Below are 20,045 nucleotides of genomic sequence, written 5' to 3'. Positions count from 1 at the left end.
TTGTTCTAAAGATTATGCTTTGAGAAAAACATCATGGTTGGGATGAGTTTCCAACAAAAAAAATTCAAATTAGTACCAATGTTTTTAACATTCATTATATGACATCTCCACTATCTAATAAACAGAAGCACAGTTGATACAACACTTTATCTTTTGACACAATACACCTTTTAAGACATGATCATGAGCTTCGTGTTTAAACATATGTCTTTGATGCTGGTTATCTGAGAAAACAAAAAAGTGTATCCCAAAAAGACAGTGTATGGGTTAGACAGGACACAGTCAAGTCATAATGCGACATGACAGCCTATCTGAGATCTGACACACTCTGTCACAGGCGACTTCCTGTTTCTCGACACGTGCTGTTTTGTGTTGTTGGCTGGTGACAGCGTTTAGCATAATGTCCAAACATCTCATGACATGATTGTCAAGACGTATTAAGAGTCCTTTAGCATGAGAACAAATGATAAGTGGAGGTCAAGTGACATATCCATCTAGCAAACATAAACGTGACGTAAATGAATTAAGAGATTCTGACAGTTATAGCTTTTTCCAGCAAAAATGGCGTTTGTACATTGAAAATACAAATAATGTGCATACTATAACGCAAATAATAAGACAAAAGTATCTGGATGCTTTTAGAAACATGCACTTACGCAATGACATCATGATCGAGCTGCAGTTTGCAGTAGGCCTATTTACGGTTTAGCATGCAGCATGTGTATTGTTTATTTACCTAACATTTTAGCTTATATGGCATATCATTTTTACATAAAGTAAAATAAGGGTATTCAAATTACATATTTTTCACATCAAAAAAGCTATATTTTAATTGCAAGTATCAGGTACTGTCATACAACTGCTGATGAAATATGGTGACCGTCCGATTACATTTGTGTTAAACGTATGTTGAACATCATCACAGCATGACTTGATAAAGGGTTTGATTCCAGCACACACTGCAGGTGAGTTTTTCACAGCTTCCTTTGTGTCCTTTGGTTTTTTTATGGTAATTTATCTGAAATTTTAAGTTAACACTGTGCTGGATGAATGTCATATGAGACGTACCTGAATGATAGCGATGTAGCAATGTAACATATGTCCTAACATCTGGTAAAGGAGGGCCACTTGGTTTTCATCACCAACCGCTGCTTTTCTGCAACATTTATTTGCATTCCCTTCGTGTATTGCTTTGCCCTTTCATGCGAGTGAAGATTTTCTAAACTATTAACAGTTATGTCAGTATTTTTTGCTCATTTTTTCAGTGACCTCTTGTCACCTTCACCATCTGCTCGAGACACAGGAAAACTTAAGGCAGCAGTTGCACAATTTAGAAAATGAAAGGGATACCTCACCCAGATCTTGCCCCCCCCATTGACTCCCATAGTAGGAAAAATGACTAATCATTTTTTGTTCTGTTGAACACAGAAGAAGAGATCTTGAATGTACGACAGCAAAAAGTTCTGGGGCACTTTTAGACAACCATTATTTCTTATCCGACTATGGTAGTCAATGGGGGGCAAAATCTGTCTGGTTACAAGCGTTCTTCCAAATATATTTCTCTGTGTTCATCAGAACAAAGAAATGTATACAGATTTGGAACAACTCGAAGATGAGTAGATGATGACAGAATTTCATTTTTGGGTGAAGTTTCCCTCTAAGTTATCAAGAACATGAACATCTATTTTTGCAATTCCCGATAACAATCACATGCGCTGACCTTATAATGAATGTTCTCTCCATAGATATTGCAGCAGACTACCAATAATTCCCCCCTATTCTCTCCAAGGCACAATTACTGTCATTAAGTACTTTGGTCTAAAAATAATTTGTTTATCCCCTGTCAGAACGCCCCTTCACAGTGGATCTTGTTTTCTTGTCCCTGCCGTATTGAGTGTGGCTACTGAGTGGAAGCTTGTGTGATTCATTTTATTCATCAGGAAATGTTGAATTGGATTTTTCCACATTGTTTAGATTTTATTCCCGTTTTTAAATTGTGATGTATTACTGTATGTACAGTACATTCACTCGACACAACGCTGATTTATCCAAATAAAGACACAGGTGCAATATTGTGGCCATTAATATTTTACTAAAAAATGATCAAAATAAATATTTACAATTTTTTAACTTTAACCCATTAAGGACACCACTTTGATCACAGCATTAGAGACTATGAAAAAACCAATGCCAGTCTCCAAACAGACCTATCTTTAATATGCATTGTGTATCTCCATATATGTTTTATTTGTCCAGAGAAAGCACAAGGCTAAGAGTCAGACTGCATGACTGAGTGAGAATGTGTGTTTTCATCAAGACAAGGGGTAATAAGAACAAGAGAGACCATAAATGGCACTTTATCAGGTAAAATGCGTGTTTAACAAAATTGGGCAGTAAACAGAGAAAGACCGTTCAGCGTTCCGCTATGGTGTCCTGATGCTTCGAGATTGTCCATTTATTTACGTCCAGGCGTCCGTGTGGACAGATTCAGTTCTCTGACTGGAGGTCGCTCCATTGCTACAGTTTCCGGAGAACAAGCTAAAGGCCTGAATGAGGTTACACAGTGTTTTTCAGAAAAGGCCTGAGCTGAGCTCTGACCATGGCTCTCACGATACAAACAGTGTCTTCATAGGTGGTCTGTGTTCATTTCTATACATATTTTTCACCCTTTGTTGTACTTCAAATTGCACAGTTTAAAGAAAACGCTCCGATGAGTTTGAACCTGACGGCTCAATTGAACTTCTTTATTTAAAACATGTTTGCTCTAAAATGAGTGGACAAATTTTTTCATTATGCTATTCTTCAATATTTTCAATATCACATAAATCAAAAATAAAATCTGTTTCTGTGAAAAATAAAATAAAACAGTCTAGAGGGTACCATGGTCTACAACTGCACAGTGATTATGCAGGGCATGGCTTGGGAAAGAGCGGTGTGCCACATTCCCAAAAATCATGAGCGCATAGGTCACTGGCACTGATAACTTGACCATGTCATTAAATCCATAGAAGTTTACATCTACATATATCAAATCTTTTTTGTTTTAATGTTTCTTTAGCGTTGTCTAACCGTTATTGCGATTAATCCTTTTCTAAAGATGGTTTAAAAAGTGACTTACACTCTGTCCACTACAGAATCTACTATTTACATTTTTTTTAAAAAGCAAGCGAGATGTACAGTCTTCTATTTACAAAAAATTTAAATAATTTATTAAGGTATGATTTTATAGAATATATATATACTCTTCTTCACAGTTTAAGTTTTACGCAGTATATCACTGTTATTATCCGTGTTAATAATACCCTTTTAGGCAAATAAATGCCCGTTTTAGCTATAGATGTTGAGTTAGTTGTATTTTGACCAGCGTTCCGGTTTGGCAAGGTTTATGGCAGAGTTTTAGAATGAGCAGATTTGCTCATCTTTTTGCCAAAAAAAGTTTGTTTGTTGTGATTCCTGTCTTTCCATTCGTCTGCTTCGCCGAGAGAGGCGGCAGTTCTGAGCGCAAGTTCTTTGAACATAAATTACAAAAACGCACAAGTCTCACTGTCTGTGGTATAACCGTCCTTCATATATGCTGTGGTGGCACCCCGGGGACTCAGCGTGTGAAGCTCCCCGGTTCCTTTCTTTGAAATCTGTGATTTTTCCTTGTCAGCACGATTGCTCAGCGTGTTGGCGTCATTGCTGTAGGGTTGGTTTTCTGATGTCCGTTTGCGGTTTTTGTGGAGTTTAAGGCACTTGAAAGTTTTTGGTTTTCACGGTAAGTCAGACGACACCAGAGCCAGTCCGGAGGTCTGTCGCAGGGAGGGGCCAGAATGGACGGCCTTCGGGCAGTCGGGGCTCAGGACGCGCCCATTCTCACCCACGCTCCCTGTAATAGACAGGCGCGCCTTGTTCCGCATGGCTTCGGTGAAGGTGAGCTGCATTCGGAGAGAGGACGGATGAAAGAAGAAAATATTAGTTGGATGAACAAATTTAAAAAGTCATCATAAAAACATGATATGACTGAATGCACATTATTAGCAAGCACATATAAAACAACAGATTACGACACATGAAGCGTCTCGGATGCATCTGGCATAGTCCTCATTTCTTTAATGCAAAATTCAAAACTATGGGATTTTCAAGAAAATTATGATCAAAATGAGTATTATGTTTTAGGCAACTTTCTAACTCTTATTGATTTGTGGGTGAACATCGCTTGAGAGAGATGAGAGGTTACCGACACGTGTACTTCAGTCTTCAGCATGCACAGATATGTGAATGCAAGTCTCCACTTGGAGTACATGTCGAGGAGACAGAACAAGGACGTCACAAGCACAAGAAGCTTTACCACGGGCTCAACACGGCAAGCTACTGCGGTGAAAACAGAGGAGCTCCACTTACTACTCCAGGGCACCTACGTACATCTGACCTCCTACATCTCTACTCCTTCAGTGGCGTAGACGTTGTAACCCTCTCTATATGTGGCTAAACTCTGAGTGCTGTGGGTGGGACTGGGCCCAGGTGAGGGGCGGGGACTGGGGTTGGGGACGGGGCTAGGGAGAGGAGAGGAAGAAGGGCGACGTTCAGACTGTTCCACCTTCATTCTCTTGGCCTCGTTTCGGGACTTGTAGCAGAACTCGATGAGGGCCACCAGCATGGCCAGACCCAGGCCGCCGACCAGAATGTAGAAGACCCCGGCCACATTACTGAGGCTTAGGGCCTGTGAGCTCTTGTCCTGGTAGCGGAAGTAAAGGAAGAGAGAGACAGGAAGTTACCGGGACGGGAATGGAAAAGGCAGGCGACACAAACACATACGCACACATTTCCACAGCTATTCTACGAATCTAGTCACTACCACGAACACAGACACACACACACGTACACATTTTACACACAAGATTAATTTGAATGAAGCTTGGCTTTAAGGCTAATCTGCAAATTTCATCTCGCTGACCTTTTGTGACAACTTTATTTTTTACTAGACAGGCATTGGCGCTTTGACAGCAATTTAAGGGTGACAATTACTTCATAATTGCTGAAGATGCTTTATTTATTCGACTAAACTCTCTTATGGATTGCTGTTATCGTCGCGTGTGTAATTACACACCGCAAGTTCTATTAAAGAGATCAGATGCGGGATTTAACTTCTCGCTGTGTTTCTCACTTATCTCCACGTCTTTTCTAGCTCTCTGAGGGATCCACAAAAGTCAGGCCGCTTGGTTTGTCATGCACAAAATCAACTGTGTACGCTTGGCTAGGTAAACTTGGAATACCTTCAAGCCCAGTCACTTCCATTCCTCTAAAGGTAATAGGTATAACGGTGTACGACTACTAATAAACAAAGATATCTAAACAAGACATTTAATAAAGAGAAGCAGGTCATGCTTAAACCTAGAGTGGAAAAACTCTATCTACCTACAGAGGAGCATGCGCTATTTTTTGACCTCCTGACACAGCCTGACACCATGCCTTAAGACAACAGTGATGGTCCCAGACTTGTGGAGACTGACCTTACTTCCCGAGTCCTTGGGTCCACACTCGCCCTTATCGTACCACCATTTGTTTTTCAGCTTGTCTAAGATGCCTGATTCACTCAGTTTCAAAACGGCAAGGTTTACGGGGGTTCTTCAACCGCGCAGATGAATGTAACACAAATAACATAAATAACATCATAGGACATGTTATTTTATGTTATTCACTCATAACAGCTGACACAGCAGTTGCACTGGCAAAGTGACCGAGCCGAAGGTCCCAACGTGATGCATGTCTCTGCACTCCCTTTAAGAAAAAGTTTAGGGGCCCTAAGGGGGAGCCTTGGACATGGGGTTGATGGGACCCTGCTAGATCACTTTTAGTAACGGGAACATACTGCCGCGGCCTGTTTCGCTAACAACAACGGAAGCGATTACTGTTAAACCGCAATTACTGGCACGTACCGTGAGCATCAACTGTACTTTATCCCTCTAACCATGGGAAAAATGACTGCAATCTTTTTTAGAAATTGGATTGGGATTGTGTCTTTTATGCATTATGCCTTTAAAAGATAATGCATGCACATGGTATTCCTCACTATTTGCAACCAAGCAATCCCCAGGGGCAGGGGTTTGATTTCCAAGGAATGGTTGGACTGAAAAAAGTAAAAATAAACCAATGAAAAATAAAAATGCAGATGATAGATGCAAATGTAATCGTACTCGGAGATCAAAATAAATCAAATTAAATTAAACAATAAAATAAATAAAACATTAAAATAAAAATTAATACAAATAAAACAATTAAACACAAAATAAATAAATAAAAATAAAGCAATTAAATATAAAATTATAAAAAAGTTCCTACAGATCAAAGAGGGAATATGTGCCCGGTATTCACAGCGAATATTTGTGCTTTGACAGTAATTGCATTCCTCTCTCTCTCTTCCTATCTTCAGGTTAAATAAGGTCAGAATGAAGGTCGGGCATGTGGCGGCGCCCCGGCAGATGCCCCCGTTACAGAGGAAACAGTTTACCCGCTTTTGTTGTCATAGTGGCTAACCTTCTCACCACCTCCTCCGCTGCCACATTCTCCTTTGTCGTACCACCACTTGTTTTTCAATTTGTCCAACAGGCCTTGCTCATTCAGTTTTAAAACTGCCAGGTTAACGGCACTTCTTGAAACGATAAAACATAGTTTGTCAGTAGCAGCAGTTTGTCATCGCTGAGCAGAATCCAATCAGGGTAAATGAATACAGAAACGGGTGGAAAGCCCTATAGATATTAGTCACCGGCCCCACTTTTCTTTACCAAAGACTTATAAACACAGACCCGCCGAGGATAAACCTCTCTTTTCCGGTTCTTTTAATGTCAATTCACACTAGCCGTATTTGGTTCTACTCTTGCTACACACCTCCAGATGGAGGAATGGAAAAATCAATATCTCCTCTCGCTTTAAACCCCCCCACCTTCCCTTATTTCCCGTCATCTAACGCTTTACTATGCACTCAATATTGCTGTGAGATGCGCAGAGGGACCTCACGATATTGAATGCCTGTTACTTGCCTATATGCTGCTTACAGACGGTTTAAATGAGCGTGGAGGGTTTAAGCTTGTGAAAGTGCTGAATGAGTTTGATCCTATTCCCCAGACCTCTGCACTTCCACCCTCAGCTAAGCAGGAGGGAGCTGGCAACGCAGTTCTGCTTTTAAACATCAGGCAGCCATTTGTAATTTTATACACGAGAAAGCTTATAGGCAGGATCCAAAATGTACACTCGCCAAAGGGGAATACAAATTAGGACTGGAAAGTAAAGGAAACAGCGGTTTGGTCGAATTGCAAGTGATTAAATTCAATTTTTTTATTTCATTATTTAATCGAATTATTTAAATATTTAAGATAATCAAATATTTACTTATAGATGCATAGTTCATTTTGTGTGCATGTTGCAAACGTGTGTTTGAAATATAAATTGAAGCTCTAAGGAGGATCTTTAGGAATTTTTATAAACACATAGGTCAAAGAGAATGACTATACATGTAAAGCATGACCACAAGAAAGGATAAACAAATATTGATATTGAAAATTGTATTCAATATTTCATAATTTTTTGTGTTTTTCTATGCATTTTTCGTTTATTAGAGGAAACCCATATTCCCTGGTATGCTGTGCTTTTCCTTTTTGCCAAATAATTGTATTTTATGGTACACCGTATTTTAATGGTTTAACTTAACCCGAGGAGAATATCACTTTTAGACACTACAGTATTGAAGTTTACTAATAGTTATCTTTACATTATCTTATGTCTAGTAAAGAGAAACAACTTAAGCTTCATCTAAATAATTTTACCATATTAACATCATCCTGAATACTGCACATTAAGGGTTAGTTCACCCAAAAGAAGATATTTTGAAGAATGTTGGTAACAGAAACCTTTTGTCCCCATTGACTTGCTTTGTTTTTGTGGCCATGCAATAGAAGTCAAAGAGGACCAGCGTTTTTTTTTGGTTATCAACATTCTTTGTGTTCCATCTTTGGGTGAACTAACCCTTTAAGCCACCAAAACAAAGTCATAATATGTCTTCATTAGAGATTCATTAGAGAATCTGCTGTTTGTCACAAATATACAAGCAAAACCGCAAAATAAATCTGTTGTCATGGTTACAAAATGTTATTTTAGTACAAAAAAAACAAAACAAGTGTGGTAGGAAATATTTATGGATGCTACATATTCTCTAAATTATATTATTTTGGATCCTGCTTATAAGAGAAAACTATAATCTAGGTAACTTGTAGGCTAAAACATAATAATTGATACAAGAGAGGTTTATCCTGAACGCAAATTTCTCCTGCAACATTGAAACAAACACAGCCTACAGGAAGAAAAAAGTGATAGGGAAAGAATGTAGACATCTGAGCTAAGGAGGAGAAGATAAAGAAGAGCATTAAAAGAAGACAGCGTGTACATCTGAAACCATGTGAATCCTCTACACAGCCCTGACATCACAACAGATGTTACGCCATTGAATCAGGAGAAGAGACAAACCAAAGGTTACTCTATAACAAAATGGCTGATCTTGGGAGCTACCATCATCTGAAGAATACTTTTCTGTATCAAAACTTTTTCAAAACTGGCCTTTTTTGTCCAGTGAATGGTAGATTTATGGTGTCTTCCCTTAGTATATGTTGGGAAAAAAAGTGAGGATGTGTCAGACTAGGTAGAGTTTCCACAGGCTTGCTTTTTGATCGTCAAAATTCACAATCATCATTCATTTTTCATCTCCAAAATTCCTCTGCATCAGCATGCATGCATCAGTTTGCATTAACCTGCTTGAAGCTACATAAAAAGATTTAAATGAGAAAAAAAAACACAGCACTATGTATACAAGACCAACAGACTAGAAACAGAAAAAGAAATAGGCACGCCAGGGAAGGTGGAATACCATAACAACACGTGATATATTGTTATACTACTCCACCCACCTTAACTGTGAGCCCTTGGGCGTGGCCACCCCATAGCCTTTGGAGTCTAGGTTGCCGCCGACTTTCATGGTGTCGCAGGGTTTGCGCTGTTCCGTGTACTCGTTCATAGTGGACTCCAGCAGGAAGGCGTACTTCCCTTTGGACTTTCGGACCCGCGCCACACCCTCCCCTGTGGTCTTGGTGAACACCGTGGGCTCGGCTGACTTCATGTAGCTCCACATTTTCTCGTAAACGGCGATCTTTGACCTCTGAAAGTTGGGATAGAGAATTCCAGTGAAGTGTGCAAAGCCAGTTTGTTAGAATTACAGTTTGGTTATTATTAAAGAACATTCAAATTGGGTTTTGGTGTCTTATATGATTTTTTTGACAGCATTTTCTATTCTAGTGTACCCCTAATTTTATGCAGATATAAAACGTATTGAAAAAAGTGAAGCATTTAAATTTTGAACAAATCTTTTCTTGTTTGTGTATGTCAAATGAGGATTAAATTACAAACTAAGACAAGTTTCGTCAATGTAAATCATATTGAGAAAAATGTAGATTTTTTTTCAAATAACATAAAATGTATGAGGTTTTAAACGATTTATCGCGATTAATCACATCACGAATAAAAGTTTGTGTTAACATAATATGTCTCTGTGTACTGTGCATGTTAATTTGCATTTATAAACCCATACATATACAAGACATGTTTAGATTTGGTATTGTTTTGTATTTAATTATATTTACAAATAATTTAAATTGTATTTAAATATTTACTATTTTTGACTAAATGTTTATTCATGTTTACATTTTCTTAAATATATGAATGTATGTGCATGTATGTTTTTATGAATACCAAATGAACATGCCCATTACAGAGACAAATATTATGTAAACACAAACTTTTATTCTAGATGCGATTAATCCCGATAAATCGTTCAACAGCCCTAAAACTTCAAAAGCTTCAACAAAATAAAAATATGTGAAAAGCACCAAAGAAATACATTTGTATTTAACTGAACTGAAAGTGCAAAAAAAAACATTTGCCAGTGAATGCGCAATATCTAGATATATAATTATTTTGTAAAGATGTTTACTCATTCAATTAATTTTCAGGGAAACCCGTTTTGTCTAGTACAAATGAAGCTTTTAAACCGCCTCCTTCCAACAGACTTCCTCCCTCCTACAATTTCATTAGCATCGCCCACTCACCCTAAAGAACTCTTTGGTGGAGCCCGAGTCTAGAGTACCATACGCTATGTCTGTCTGCTTGGCAAGATCCTCAGCGCTCTCAATGGGTGACACCATCCTCTCCACCGTGAGGAAAGCAGCCAGGTTGGCCGTGTAGGAGGAGATGATGATGAGGGTGAAAAACCACCACACTCCACCCACGATCCGTCCAGAGAGAGACCTACGCCGGCAGAAGGGTGAGGAGGAGATTGGAGAGGAAAATGACCATGTAGGGAAGGTTTGAAGAAGTTGTGAATGAGAGCAATGTGGTTGAGGATAAAGGCATTGGAAATAAGAGGGGTAAAGGAGGAAGACATTGGGGAAAACAAAAGGGTGTCAAGGAAAGCGGGAGGAGAAATAGAAGAATTTTTGTTTAAAAAACAGAATGATCAATTCAACTTCACCCAGATGACCTTTGGTCACAGGAACAAATAACATTTGATGTCACTGACATGCCACTTGCACCACAGGCGCCATTATTGATTTTGGGTCGATAAGGGTCAATAAAATCACACCAGAATGTTCTATTTTGGGTGAAGTATTGAACAGTATTGAAATGAACAGTGGTTCTTTTATGTAGCACAGTATGGTGACCCTGCAGCAGGTGGATGTTTAGTATCTTACAGTATGACAAATGTCAAAAAAAGTCTTTCAGTATATTGATCTTCCAATTGACAAATCCTTGAACTTCTGACCCTGCGGAGACCCCACAGCATCAGGGTATGTGAAGGCGAGGGGGTCTCCTCCTCCACTAAGAGGGAGATCTCTCTGACCGGGTGCCATGAAGACAGATTGACTATTTAGAGTGGGCAGGCGGGGACGTCAACCACAATGCAGGCGAAGTGATAAAACCCAACGCTGTTTAAATTCACACCTCGCCCTTATTATGCAAATCAGTTTACAAGACAGCACTGCAAAATGGGCATCGTGAATTCATGCATGTCTGTCCTTCTTTTCGCCTCAAGTTAAGTCTGTAAGTCTGTAAAGAATGGAGTAATGTTCTTAGTAATACACTGATGTCACGTATCCAAGTCGGAATTACAGCAGCGCTTTCCATTATAAGGACAATAAAGCAAGGGTAAAATGATGTCTTGTTCTTCCTGTTCAACGAATGGTGCTTAACTGTCAGAAAATATTGATGATCAATCTCAGACGGTCAAACAAATATTATTTATGTTGTTTTATATTCTATTCATTAAATATGAGGGTTGCCTTTTCTGCAACCTTGTTACCAAACAGAGGACTATAATGTTTAGAACCATGATGTGTGTGTATGTGTCATTTTCTAGCAAGAAACGTAATAACAATAATAATCATTATAATCATAAATATTAATAATAATAATATTAGGCATCCTTAACAATTAAATCCAACAATTAAAATCATAAAATTGTATGATTTTTACAATCTGCAATATGTCATTAATATTTTTTTATTACAGTATGCATAATTATTAGTTCTAGTATTATTAACAACAACAATAATAGTATATAAACAACGGTAATAATACAATTTTATTTAATAAATTATTAATAAATAACAAATTAATACATAATTATTGATGTTATTATTATTATTATTACAATAGAACAACAGCAAAAACAAAAACTTTTATTTATGTACAATAATATTAATGAAAATAATGAAAAAATAACGATTCATAAGCAAAAAATAAATAATGGCATTTAACAGACTGTAAAACTGATTTTAATTGGATTTTAAATGTTTAAGAAGATCATAAAATCCTCCTTTTACTGTATTTTTCCATATGAAATGCTAAGTGATCCAACACGCTCGCTCCTGGAACAGTCTCTAAACGCTAAACTGTATGCAGACACACCATTCAGGACTGGTGACGTATGAAGATCAAATGCGCCGGCTCTGGCACTAACTGTGCCTAATCTATTTGACTTCGTAAGACAAAGCCAATTTGATAAGAGCCTAAATTGAGTGGACACGAAACCAGTAAGTCACCCCTCAGGCCTCGCCGGCTGACGGAGCCTGGCATACAGTATCATTCATAAAGACATATGATTTATGAACAAATAAGCGTTTTCTCTGGTCTCCTGTAATGTCATTTCATGTAACACAGACCCTCTGATCACAGCTCAATGATAAGAGTTACACTGCCTCTCTGGATTTCACACACACACATCCAAAACAAGTAAACTATCACCAGCGCTATCCTCAAAGCGGCTCATTATCAAAGCGGTGCCATTAGAGCTGTGAAATTGAATCCGTTACTGTCACCGTAGCCCTGCATTACTCGCTGCAGCCGCCAATGCAGATTTCTATGCAAAAAGACACATCAGCATGCGCGTGTGAGAGCGAGAGGATGTTCGGAGAATACAAATTACACTCTAAAACGTTAGCAGAGCTTTATGGGGGGAGATTCACGGTAGCGCCGAAACGGGAGAGGAAGAGAACGGAATAGGGAGACCTTGAAACACCGTAGATAAATGGAAAGGTCACTGACTGCAGCCACAGTAAGCCTCCAGCATTTTATTTATTCATGGTTTCCTCTCTACTGCTCTGATTAAGATTTAATACCTGCAAATCAATTTCTCCACGCATGAAACCAGAGTCATTCACAATCATACTGCACATTACTGATCTCCACCGGCAAATTGGAGAAATCAAAAAGCAAGCTCTTACATTAGGCCGCTGAATTACATTCATTCATATTTAGCAGCAATTTCTATTGTGAAAAACAAGCAGCAACATCTTAGTTTTGAAAAACTCAATTCAAATTCAATTTGAACATAAAAAAACATGTGTCCTATACAACATTAGAAAAATACTTTCATTATTACATTGCTTTATATTACTATTAATTATGCTTATCATATAAAATAGCATAAAAGATATTTATCTACATTGTCATACATATTTTCCGACACACCAAAGGAAAAATTTGCATATAAGTCTGTCAACTACACACAGAGATGGTTTCAGCAACGACAACATAAATAAACGTTATGTGGCCCAAAAACGTTACTTCCGGTAGATCTCCATAAAGAATCCAGAACTGTTGAGTAATTTAATTTTGCATAAAAAGTAATATTAATATAAAATAACTATAAAATAAATTGTTATATTATAACTTCGCGCCAGGCAAGTGTGTCCAATAAATCCGCCTTTATAAAGGAATATTACCTTTAACACATTGCGATATTAAGTTACTCTTTACAGTAACTAATGACAAAAAGTAAACAAATAATTAATAACTAAATAATAATTTACACAATTCTGTTTATTTTCTCCATTTACACTGATAAAAGTAATTTTACTTGTTCAACTAAATTAACATAAACAAGTTTTTTTTCAAGTTTTTTATGTTCAATCATCTAAATTAAATCATTAATGTAGTCTCAACTTGAATTATTGTGTTGTGTGAGCTGATGTATTAACGAAAAAAATTATCTGATTACGCAAAAAATTCACGTCACCGCGCATACCAAATGCTATTTCAGGCATGCCTTTCGACTACATATGGTCATAAATCTAAAAAGGAAATTACAGTTCAAGGGTATCAACTTTTATTCCAGTGTGTCTTATGGAGATAAATGATTCGAGGGCTGAAATGATCATTTTGGCATGAAAAAAACCTGGGGCAATGTTGTAGCTTCATCTCCACACTCTCATTTCCTTCCCTGCAACAGCGCTGGCCTGGTGAGTGAATCATATCCCCGCATCATCCCATGATGCTTCTCTCCTCCCAACCCTACAACAATTTCCAAGCCATCTACAGAATAAAAGAAGTCACTGAATAGAGGCAATTACTGGAGCAAGATCGACCATAAAAATACAAAAGCGGGTACTGAAGAATAAAGCAACGGCGAGAGAGAGGACAGAGAGAGATTAAGGATGATAAAGAAAGAAGAACTGTTCTATGACACATTTATAAAAAAACATGTGTATAGCATGCGGCTGTACAGTGAGATAAAATGCAAAGGTACAAAAAAAGCAGACGGGATGCAAGATTACAGCTTTTCTGACCAACGCGACCTCAGATTTTCTATACATCTCCTCCTCTTTATGCATAAGTACATACTACAGCTGCAAACACAAGCACGCTTGACAGAGTAGCTCAGCTTCACACACTCGAATAAATATTACTCAGTGCAATCAAAGCACTTCAAGGACTTAGGTCACCGAAGCATGAAGAATATGGGTCGGAATATAGATGCGCTTTATCCGAAGGCTTTATATAAGAGCCGCTGCCCTACAAAACATAAGACTATCATTAGCATATCTTAATTCTACGTTTATCCTGTACATCAATATCAAGTGTCTTCAAACCTTCTGTGTGTATGTTTGCGATCTAAAATTGAGTTTATTCCGGATCTCCTCATGTCTGATATGGTCAGATATGCCTACATGCATTAAAAGTACAGTACAAAACCTCACATGGCAGGTTCTGGCTGTTTAGAGGACCAGGAAGCTGCTCTAGCTTTCTGCGGATGACACCTGCCAGCCGCCCGAGCCAAAAACACGACAGGGAAACAGGCAAGAGTTACGACCCTGTCTGGCCTCATCACCAAAGACGCCTTTAGCATTTTCATACCCATCATCTTCACGTCATCCTCATCTTGTTTAGAAAACGGTTTAACTTGATGTGGAAAGTGTGAACAGGAAGGGTACGTTATTTAATAGAGTGATGAATAAAACTGAATTAATTACACATAGATCAACTTTCAAAGCACTATATGGTTGCTGACACGGGACTACGATGTCGTCACATTTTCACTTCTTTGCCGAAGGAGATAGCATATTTATGAAACACGCTCTGTAGAACAGTTTATCCGTTTAGGGCTCCATGTAAGTATATGTAGATAGAAATAGCTCATTCTAAGATAATAAAAACATAACGCTTCATTATGTTGGGTCTTTATGCACCTCTGAAGAAATAGTTATGTATATTATATTGCAATTCTTTCATAAGATCCTCCGAAAATTACACATTGGACCTTTAAATGCTATTGAAGTAGTTCTTTTCAATGCTGGGTTCTTTTTGGCTGCCTTGCAGTTTTCTAATGAAAGATGTTATTATCTTCACAATAATATTTTGTCTACAAAATAATTCAAATTATATAAGCAAGTCTCTTTATATCAAATGATTTTTAAGATCACACAGTATGTCATCATTTTTGAAAGGTAGCGTATGTCACATTTTCGCAACTTCCGTTTCATGCCGACTTCAAACCACGCCACGGTGCTTGCACGTTTTGTGAAAATCATCAAACAAATGACTTATTTATAGCCGTCACCACATAAAAAAGGATAAAGTATCCTAACATTTAAAAAAATGACACGCTTAAGTTTTAAAATATGCACATACAATCAGGCGTGTATAAAAACTCTCCGTAAAGCAAATCTCCCCATTTGAATAAACAACAGGCTGTTAGTCGAGAAGAAATAAAGGACATAAGGAGAAATAAACGCTGCCGCACAACTGCGTCATCTTGTCTAAATCAAGAGCGCTGAGGTGAAGGCACATGCTGACTAAAGAGAATTAATGGCACATACTAAAGAAAATTAATGGAAGTGCTCTTTCTCCACTTTTTAGAGCTGTTTCATCGTTTAAGCATTCAGTCCAATTCATGAATCTTATTAGTTCTATGCAAAATGATGAAGTGCATGATTCTTAAAGACCTAAATGGGTCCTTTTAAGCGAAATCAAAACCATAGGCTCTCTACAGCGCTGTGATGTGCAGGCTATAGAGCAGAACAGATAGACTCTATGGTTTTGACAGCACTTGAAGTACCTGCCGTCTTCCTCCACGTGCTCTGCTTTTTATTGCTCTTCTCTTCCCCTTGTCCTGTCATGAGTGATTTCTTATCTGGTGGGGGCTGAAAAATAAAGCCTGTTTTTCTCTCTCGTCTCTTGATAACACTTCTTAAAGAGCTCTATCGTGGTAATGCAGGTATTTGTTACACACAGAGTACACAAGAGTGGGATGAGGGAGCGGACCTGATGTCAAACCCCTAGGTGAAAATCACAGACACATAAAAACAAAGTGCCACACGGAGTAACAATGGATGACTAGAGTGTTTTCTGCCAGCTGGGGAATCAAGGATTGGCTGTGTAGACACACATGCGATATGTGGACATTGACGACAGATAGCGATGAGAAATGACGAGTCATTTTGGGTCCAAATACTGGGCTTCCCATTGGCTGCATAAACCGTGAGATTGAATGTTTGTTGTGAACTCAGACCCAGTGAAAGGCTTATGGTCAATGATATGGAATTAAAACAAACTAAAGCCGCGGAAAGAATTAAGAGAGCACTCCAGAATTATTTTCTGTTTTTATGAATTTGCTATTTACAGGTACGTACATGTTTAAGTAAATTTATCATTTTGTGAACGTTTCTCCCAAATTCCTAATGAAAATGTTGTTTTTTATTTGAATTTATTTGTATAAATTGAAAGTCAACAAACTGGTCAAAATAACTTTCAAAATGTTTGCAGATCTTCAATACTGCAAAGAAAAGAAATTTGTATTTATGTTTAAACAAAACGATTATTATGCTTCAAATGTATTTAAGGATCAGTTCAAAAATGAATATAAATGAATAAGATTTTTTTCACAACTTTCATGTGTCTTGTCATGCATGCTGTCAGTCTTTCACATGTTGCCATTCCCTAGATTTGTTTCTTTTGGAATCCAACAGACTCTATACTAGAGAAATTACCACAATACATATAGAAATGCTTTTTAAAGGCAAAACTGGAGTGATTGCTTCATTTTTTCTGCGGCTGCATATATAATCTTGACTTCTGGAGCCAAATTCTCTTAAAAGTTCCTTTAAAACTCACAGAAATGCCACCAAATGATGATCATTAAAATATTAATATACAGGCAAAGAACTTATGTAACAAAATTTGTCCATTTAAAAATTATTACTATTACATAATACAAATTACAAATATCACAAAAATCAAAATTTCATTTAGAAGATGCAGTCCCTAATAAAAGCGTCCGAAGTTATGCAATAAACATCAATGATCCAGTATGGATGCAGCACAGTGATATGGTGAAGAAGAGGTCACCGTTTGGACCAATCAACATTCAGGACAGAAACTATCCCTTGTAAAATTTACATTGAAGCACAGGTGTGGCATGCTGTATAGTTGTAGGCCGTGACACATATGGTAAACAAGTTTAAATAAGCAGTATAACAAATAAACAACTAAATATGACCATTTTAGTGATAATTGTGATTGGTCGTTCTCCCTCCCCATGATTCAAAACAGACATAGATAATAAACAAAGACTTGATGCAGTTTCATTCGAACTGGGATGAACTTTAAAACTCATCATTGGATCACCATGGAAACTACAGAAAGGACACTATTTCAGGTATCAGATATTACCACATCATTTGTCATTCAAGAATACCATGGGTCACTGACGTCACATGCATTACTTTCCCTCAAGAATTATTCTAACAAAAATCTTTGAGTTACTGACCTGGGTGAGATGTCACATCCCTGCTGCATGAAGGCTCCCAGGGAGAACCAGAGACTGTTGAAGATGCCGAACTCATTGGGGGGCTGGTCACTGGGCGGACCGTCGGTACCCTCTTCCGGTTCCTCGGTGTGCCACTCGTACGGGCTGAAGCGGCTGACCAGGAAGAGCACCACGCTCACGCCGATGTAGGCGAACACGATGCACATCCAGATCTCGTAGGCCAACGGGTCCAGGAAGGAGAAGACGCCCGGCTTGGACTTCTGAGGTTTCTTGATCATGATGGAGATGCCCAAGCTCATAAAGGGCTTTGAGAAGTCAATAACCTCCTCCCGGACCAGAGTTATAGTCAATGGGGCCACAGCGATTTCCGCTTTCTAGAATAAAACAGAAGTATTAAATAAATATCTGTATCGATATACATACAGTATATGGATCATTTTCTTTAAATGGATCGTATTTTCACTCTGGTTTCGAAAGAAGACTGTGTGTTTATATAGTAACTAAGCCATTTGATTTGCTGATTCTACAGTAAATATCAGCAAAGCTGAGATTTCATATATTTGAGCAACCAGAAGAGAAAAATACTGAGCAGAAAAAACAGAATAATCTGCTGATTTTCATCCTCTCCTCACAATATATTTTACAACTTCTCCAATTGAACAAGGATTTGCATATTAACCCTTAACAGTCCATAGAGTTCATCCAAGAGGCTTAATATTGAGGTTAGGTGAAGTGGGATAAAGGAATCAATTTGAGAAAAGATGCTTACATCACAAGAAAGAAAACACTGAGGCTCTAAAGGGAGGATGCAAGTTTTGCAGCATCCAAAGAACTAGATTATGGCTGGTGATTTAGTGACACTTTGTACCTCGCCAGGGCCGTGCAAGACTAATCCAAAAAAGAAATTGATGTTTGTCATAACTCGCCAGCACTTCCTAGATAATTAAAAAACTTGTACATTTTCCCCTGCATAGAACATTTTTGCAAGATGACAAGCACTGGCTGTATACAGTATTCTTTACTGAACCTCAGCCTCTGGAGTCCAGAGACTGGAGGATTGTTTTATTTTTTTAATCTTCAGAGGTGCTTTACCTGCTCGGCCTGGGTGAGACTTTCAGATTGATATATAAACATTTATACAATATAAACAAATAGATTAAAAAAATCCTAAATTAGTGGAATATAATTTACCCCGTACACCAGCTCCCCAACCATGCCGTTCCAGATCTTCGTCTCTGGGTCCCGAGCTCCGTACTTTCCATCTGGCACGATGGAGATCTTGTACTTGATGCCGATGTGTTTGGCGATTTCGGATGCCAGATCCACGCAGTATCCCTCAAACTGTTCATTTCCCTCGAACATCTCCCAGTTCTTCTTGAGCATCACATACGGCCCTTCCTGAACGAACAAGACCACAACGGGATTTCAATGGCCACAGGTCAAAGCATAAAAAATGTTTAACATGTTACAGTTTAGTAGCTTGTTAATGTTACACAATTACCAACGGAATGAAAATTATGATATAAAAGCCTCTTCGAAATTTTGCCATGAATCCTTTCAGGAAACAAATTGGACAATATGTATACAATTACAGTCATTATGTGTGAATGTGGCTGACAGATTTGCTAATCAAAAAGCCGATGTGTGCGGTTGAAAATGCACAACAAAAATGAGTCGATATTCGCCCACACTCCTCAATAGAGTGAATAAAATCAAAGACATTCAATTACGATAAATGCTTCTGTAAGAGTGTATGAGCTCATGCACCACAATAAAGATTTCATACATGCATTCACACAAGCACAAATAATACAAACAATGTCCATAAAAGCTGTATATCGCATATATGAGTCATGACTGAAAGAAAATGATGCGACCCACAAAATGAAGGACCACAATTTATTAAAATTTCACGTTTTTTTTAAACATTGAAACAGAAACTTGCTATTGAAAACCTGACATGAGCAATAATATACATTTTTGTGTTATTGAAGCATATATGAGATTATCTGTGGTAACAAATGCCGCACCACAAAACACAAAACGTCCATTTCACAGTATTGTGTACCGTAAAAAACAATAGCTAACACATCACATGGTCTCCTACAGCATATCAAAATTTTGACTTGCAATGAAATGGCAGAACATTTTTGTAAAATACCCAGAAAGCATGCACACCCCTTTAACAAATATTTTATAAGCCATATGGCTAGCCTAAAATGATGAAAGACAGGAAGCCCAGTAGAGAGAATTAAATATTTCACACACTGCAAATAGAGAACTCTACACGAATGTCAGTGGAAGAGTCGTTTCATCTCAAATTTGTTTGATGTATGAGAACGCAGACCTCTCCTTAAATCTTTTTTCACAATAACGGGTGTGTTGTTCCCAGCCAGTGGTTTTTCACAGGTCAAAAATT

At 38.0% G+C, this 20,045-nt stretch overlaps 1 protein-coding gene across 8 annotated transcripts in view; it reads right to left on the bottom strand.

The window, feature by feature from the left end:
- Positions 1-2,723: 2,723 nt before the first annotated feature.
- Positions 2,724-20,045, bottom strand: part of gria4b (glutamate receptor, ionotropic, AMPA 4b) — a 69,895-nt gene continuing 52,573 nt past the window's right edge. The window contains exons 10-16 of one of the 8 annotated variants that reach the window (XM_056730493.1): positions 18,818-19,024; positions 17,627-18,000; positions 10,131-10,329; positions 8,937-9,184; positions 5,493-5,607; positions 4,580-4,717; positions 2,724-3,917 (exon numbers count right to left, since the gene is read on the bottom strand). In XM_056730493.1, the coding sequence (XP_056586471.1) occupies positions 3,753-3,917; positions 4,580-4,717; positions 5,493-5,607; positions 8,937-9,184; positions 10,131-10,329; positions 17,627-18,000; positions 18,818-19,024 (1,446 nt within the window). In that variant the 3' untranslated portion in view covers positions 2,724-3,752. Of the gene's footprint in view, positions 4,718-5,492; positions 6,632-8,936; positions 9,185-10,130; positions 10,330-17,626; positions 18,001-18,817; positions 19,025-20,045 lie in introns of all 8 variants that reach the window. The other 7 variants (XM_056730492.1, XM_056730495.1, XM_056730494.1 and 4 more) reach the window with 7 other exon arrangements.

Source organism: Triplophysa dalaica, chromosome 19 (genome assembly GCF_015846415.1).
Source record: "Triplophysa dalaica isolate WHDGS20190420 chromosome 19, ASM1584641v1, whole genome shotgun sequence".
In the NCBI taxonomy this organism is placed as follows: Eukaryota; Metazoa; Chordata; class Actinopteri; order Cypriniformes; family Nemacheilidae; genus Triplophysa; species Triplophysa dalaica.
The sequence above is the reverse complement of the archived record's forward strand: the minus strand, read 5'-3'. Positions and strand labels throughout refer to the sequence as shown.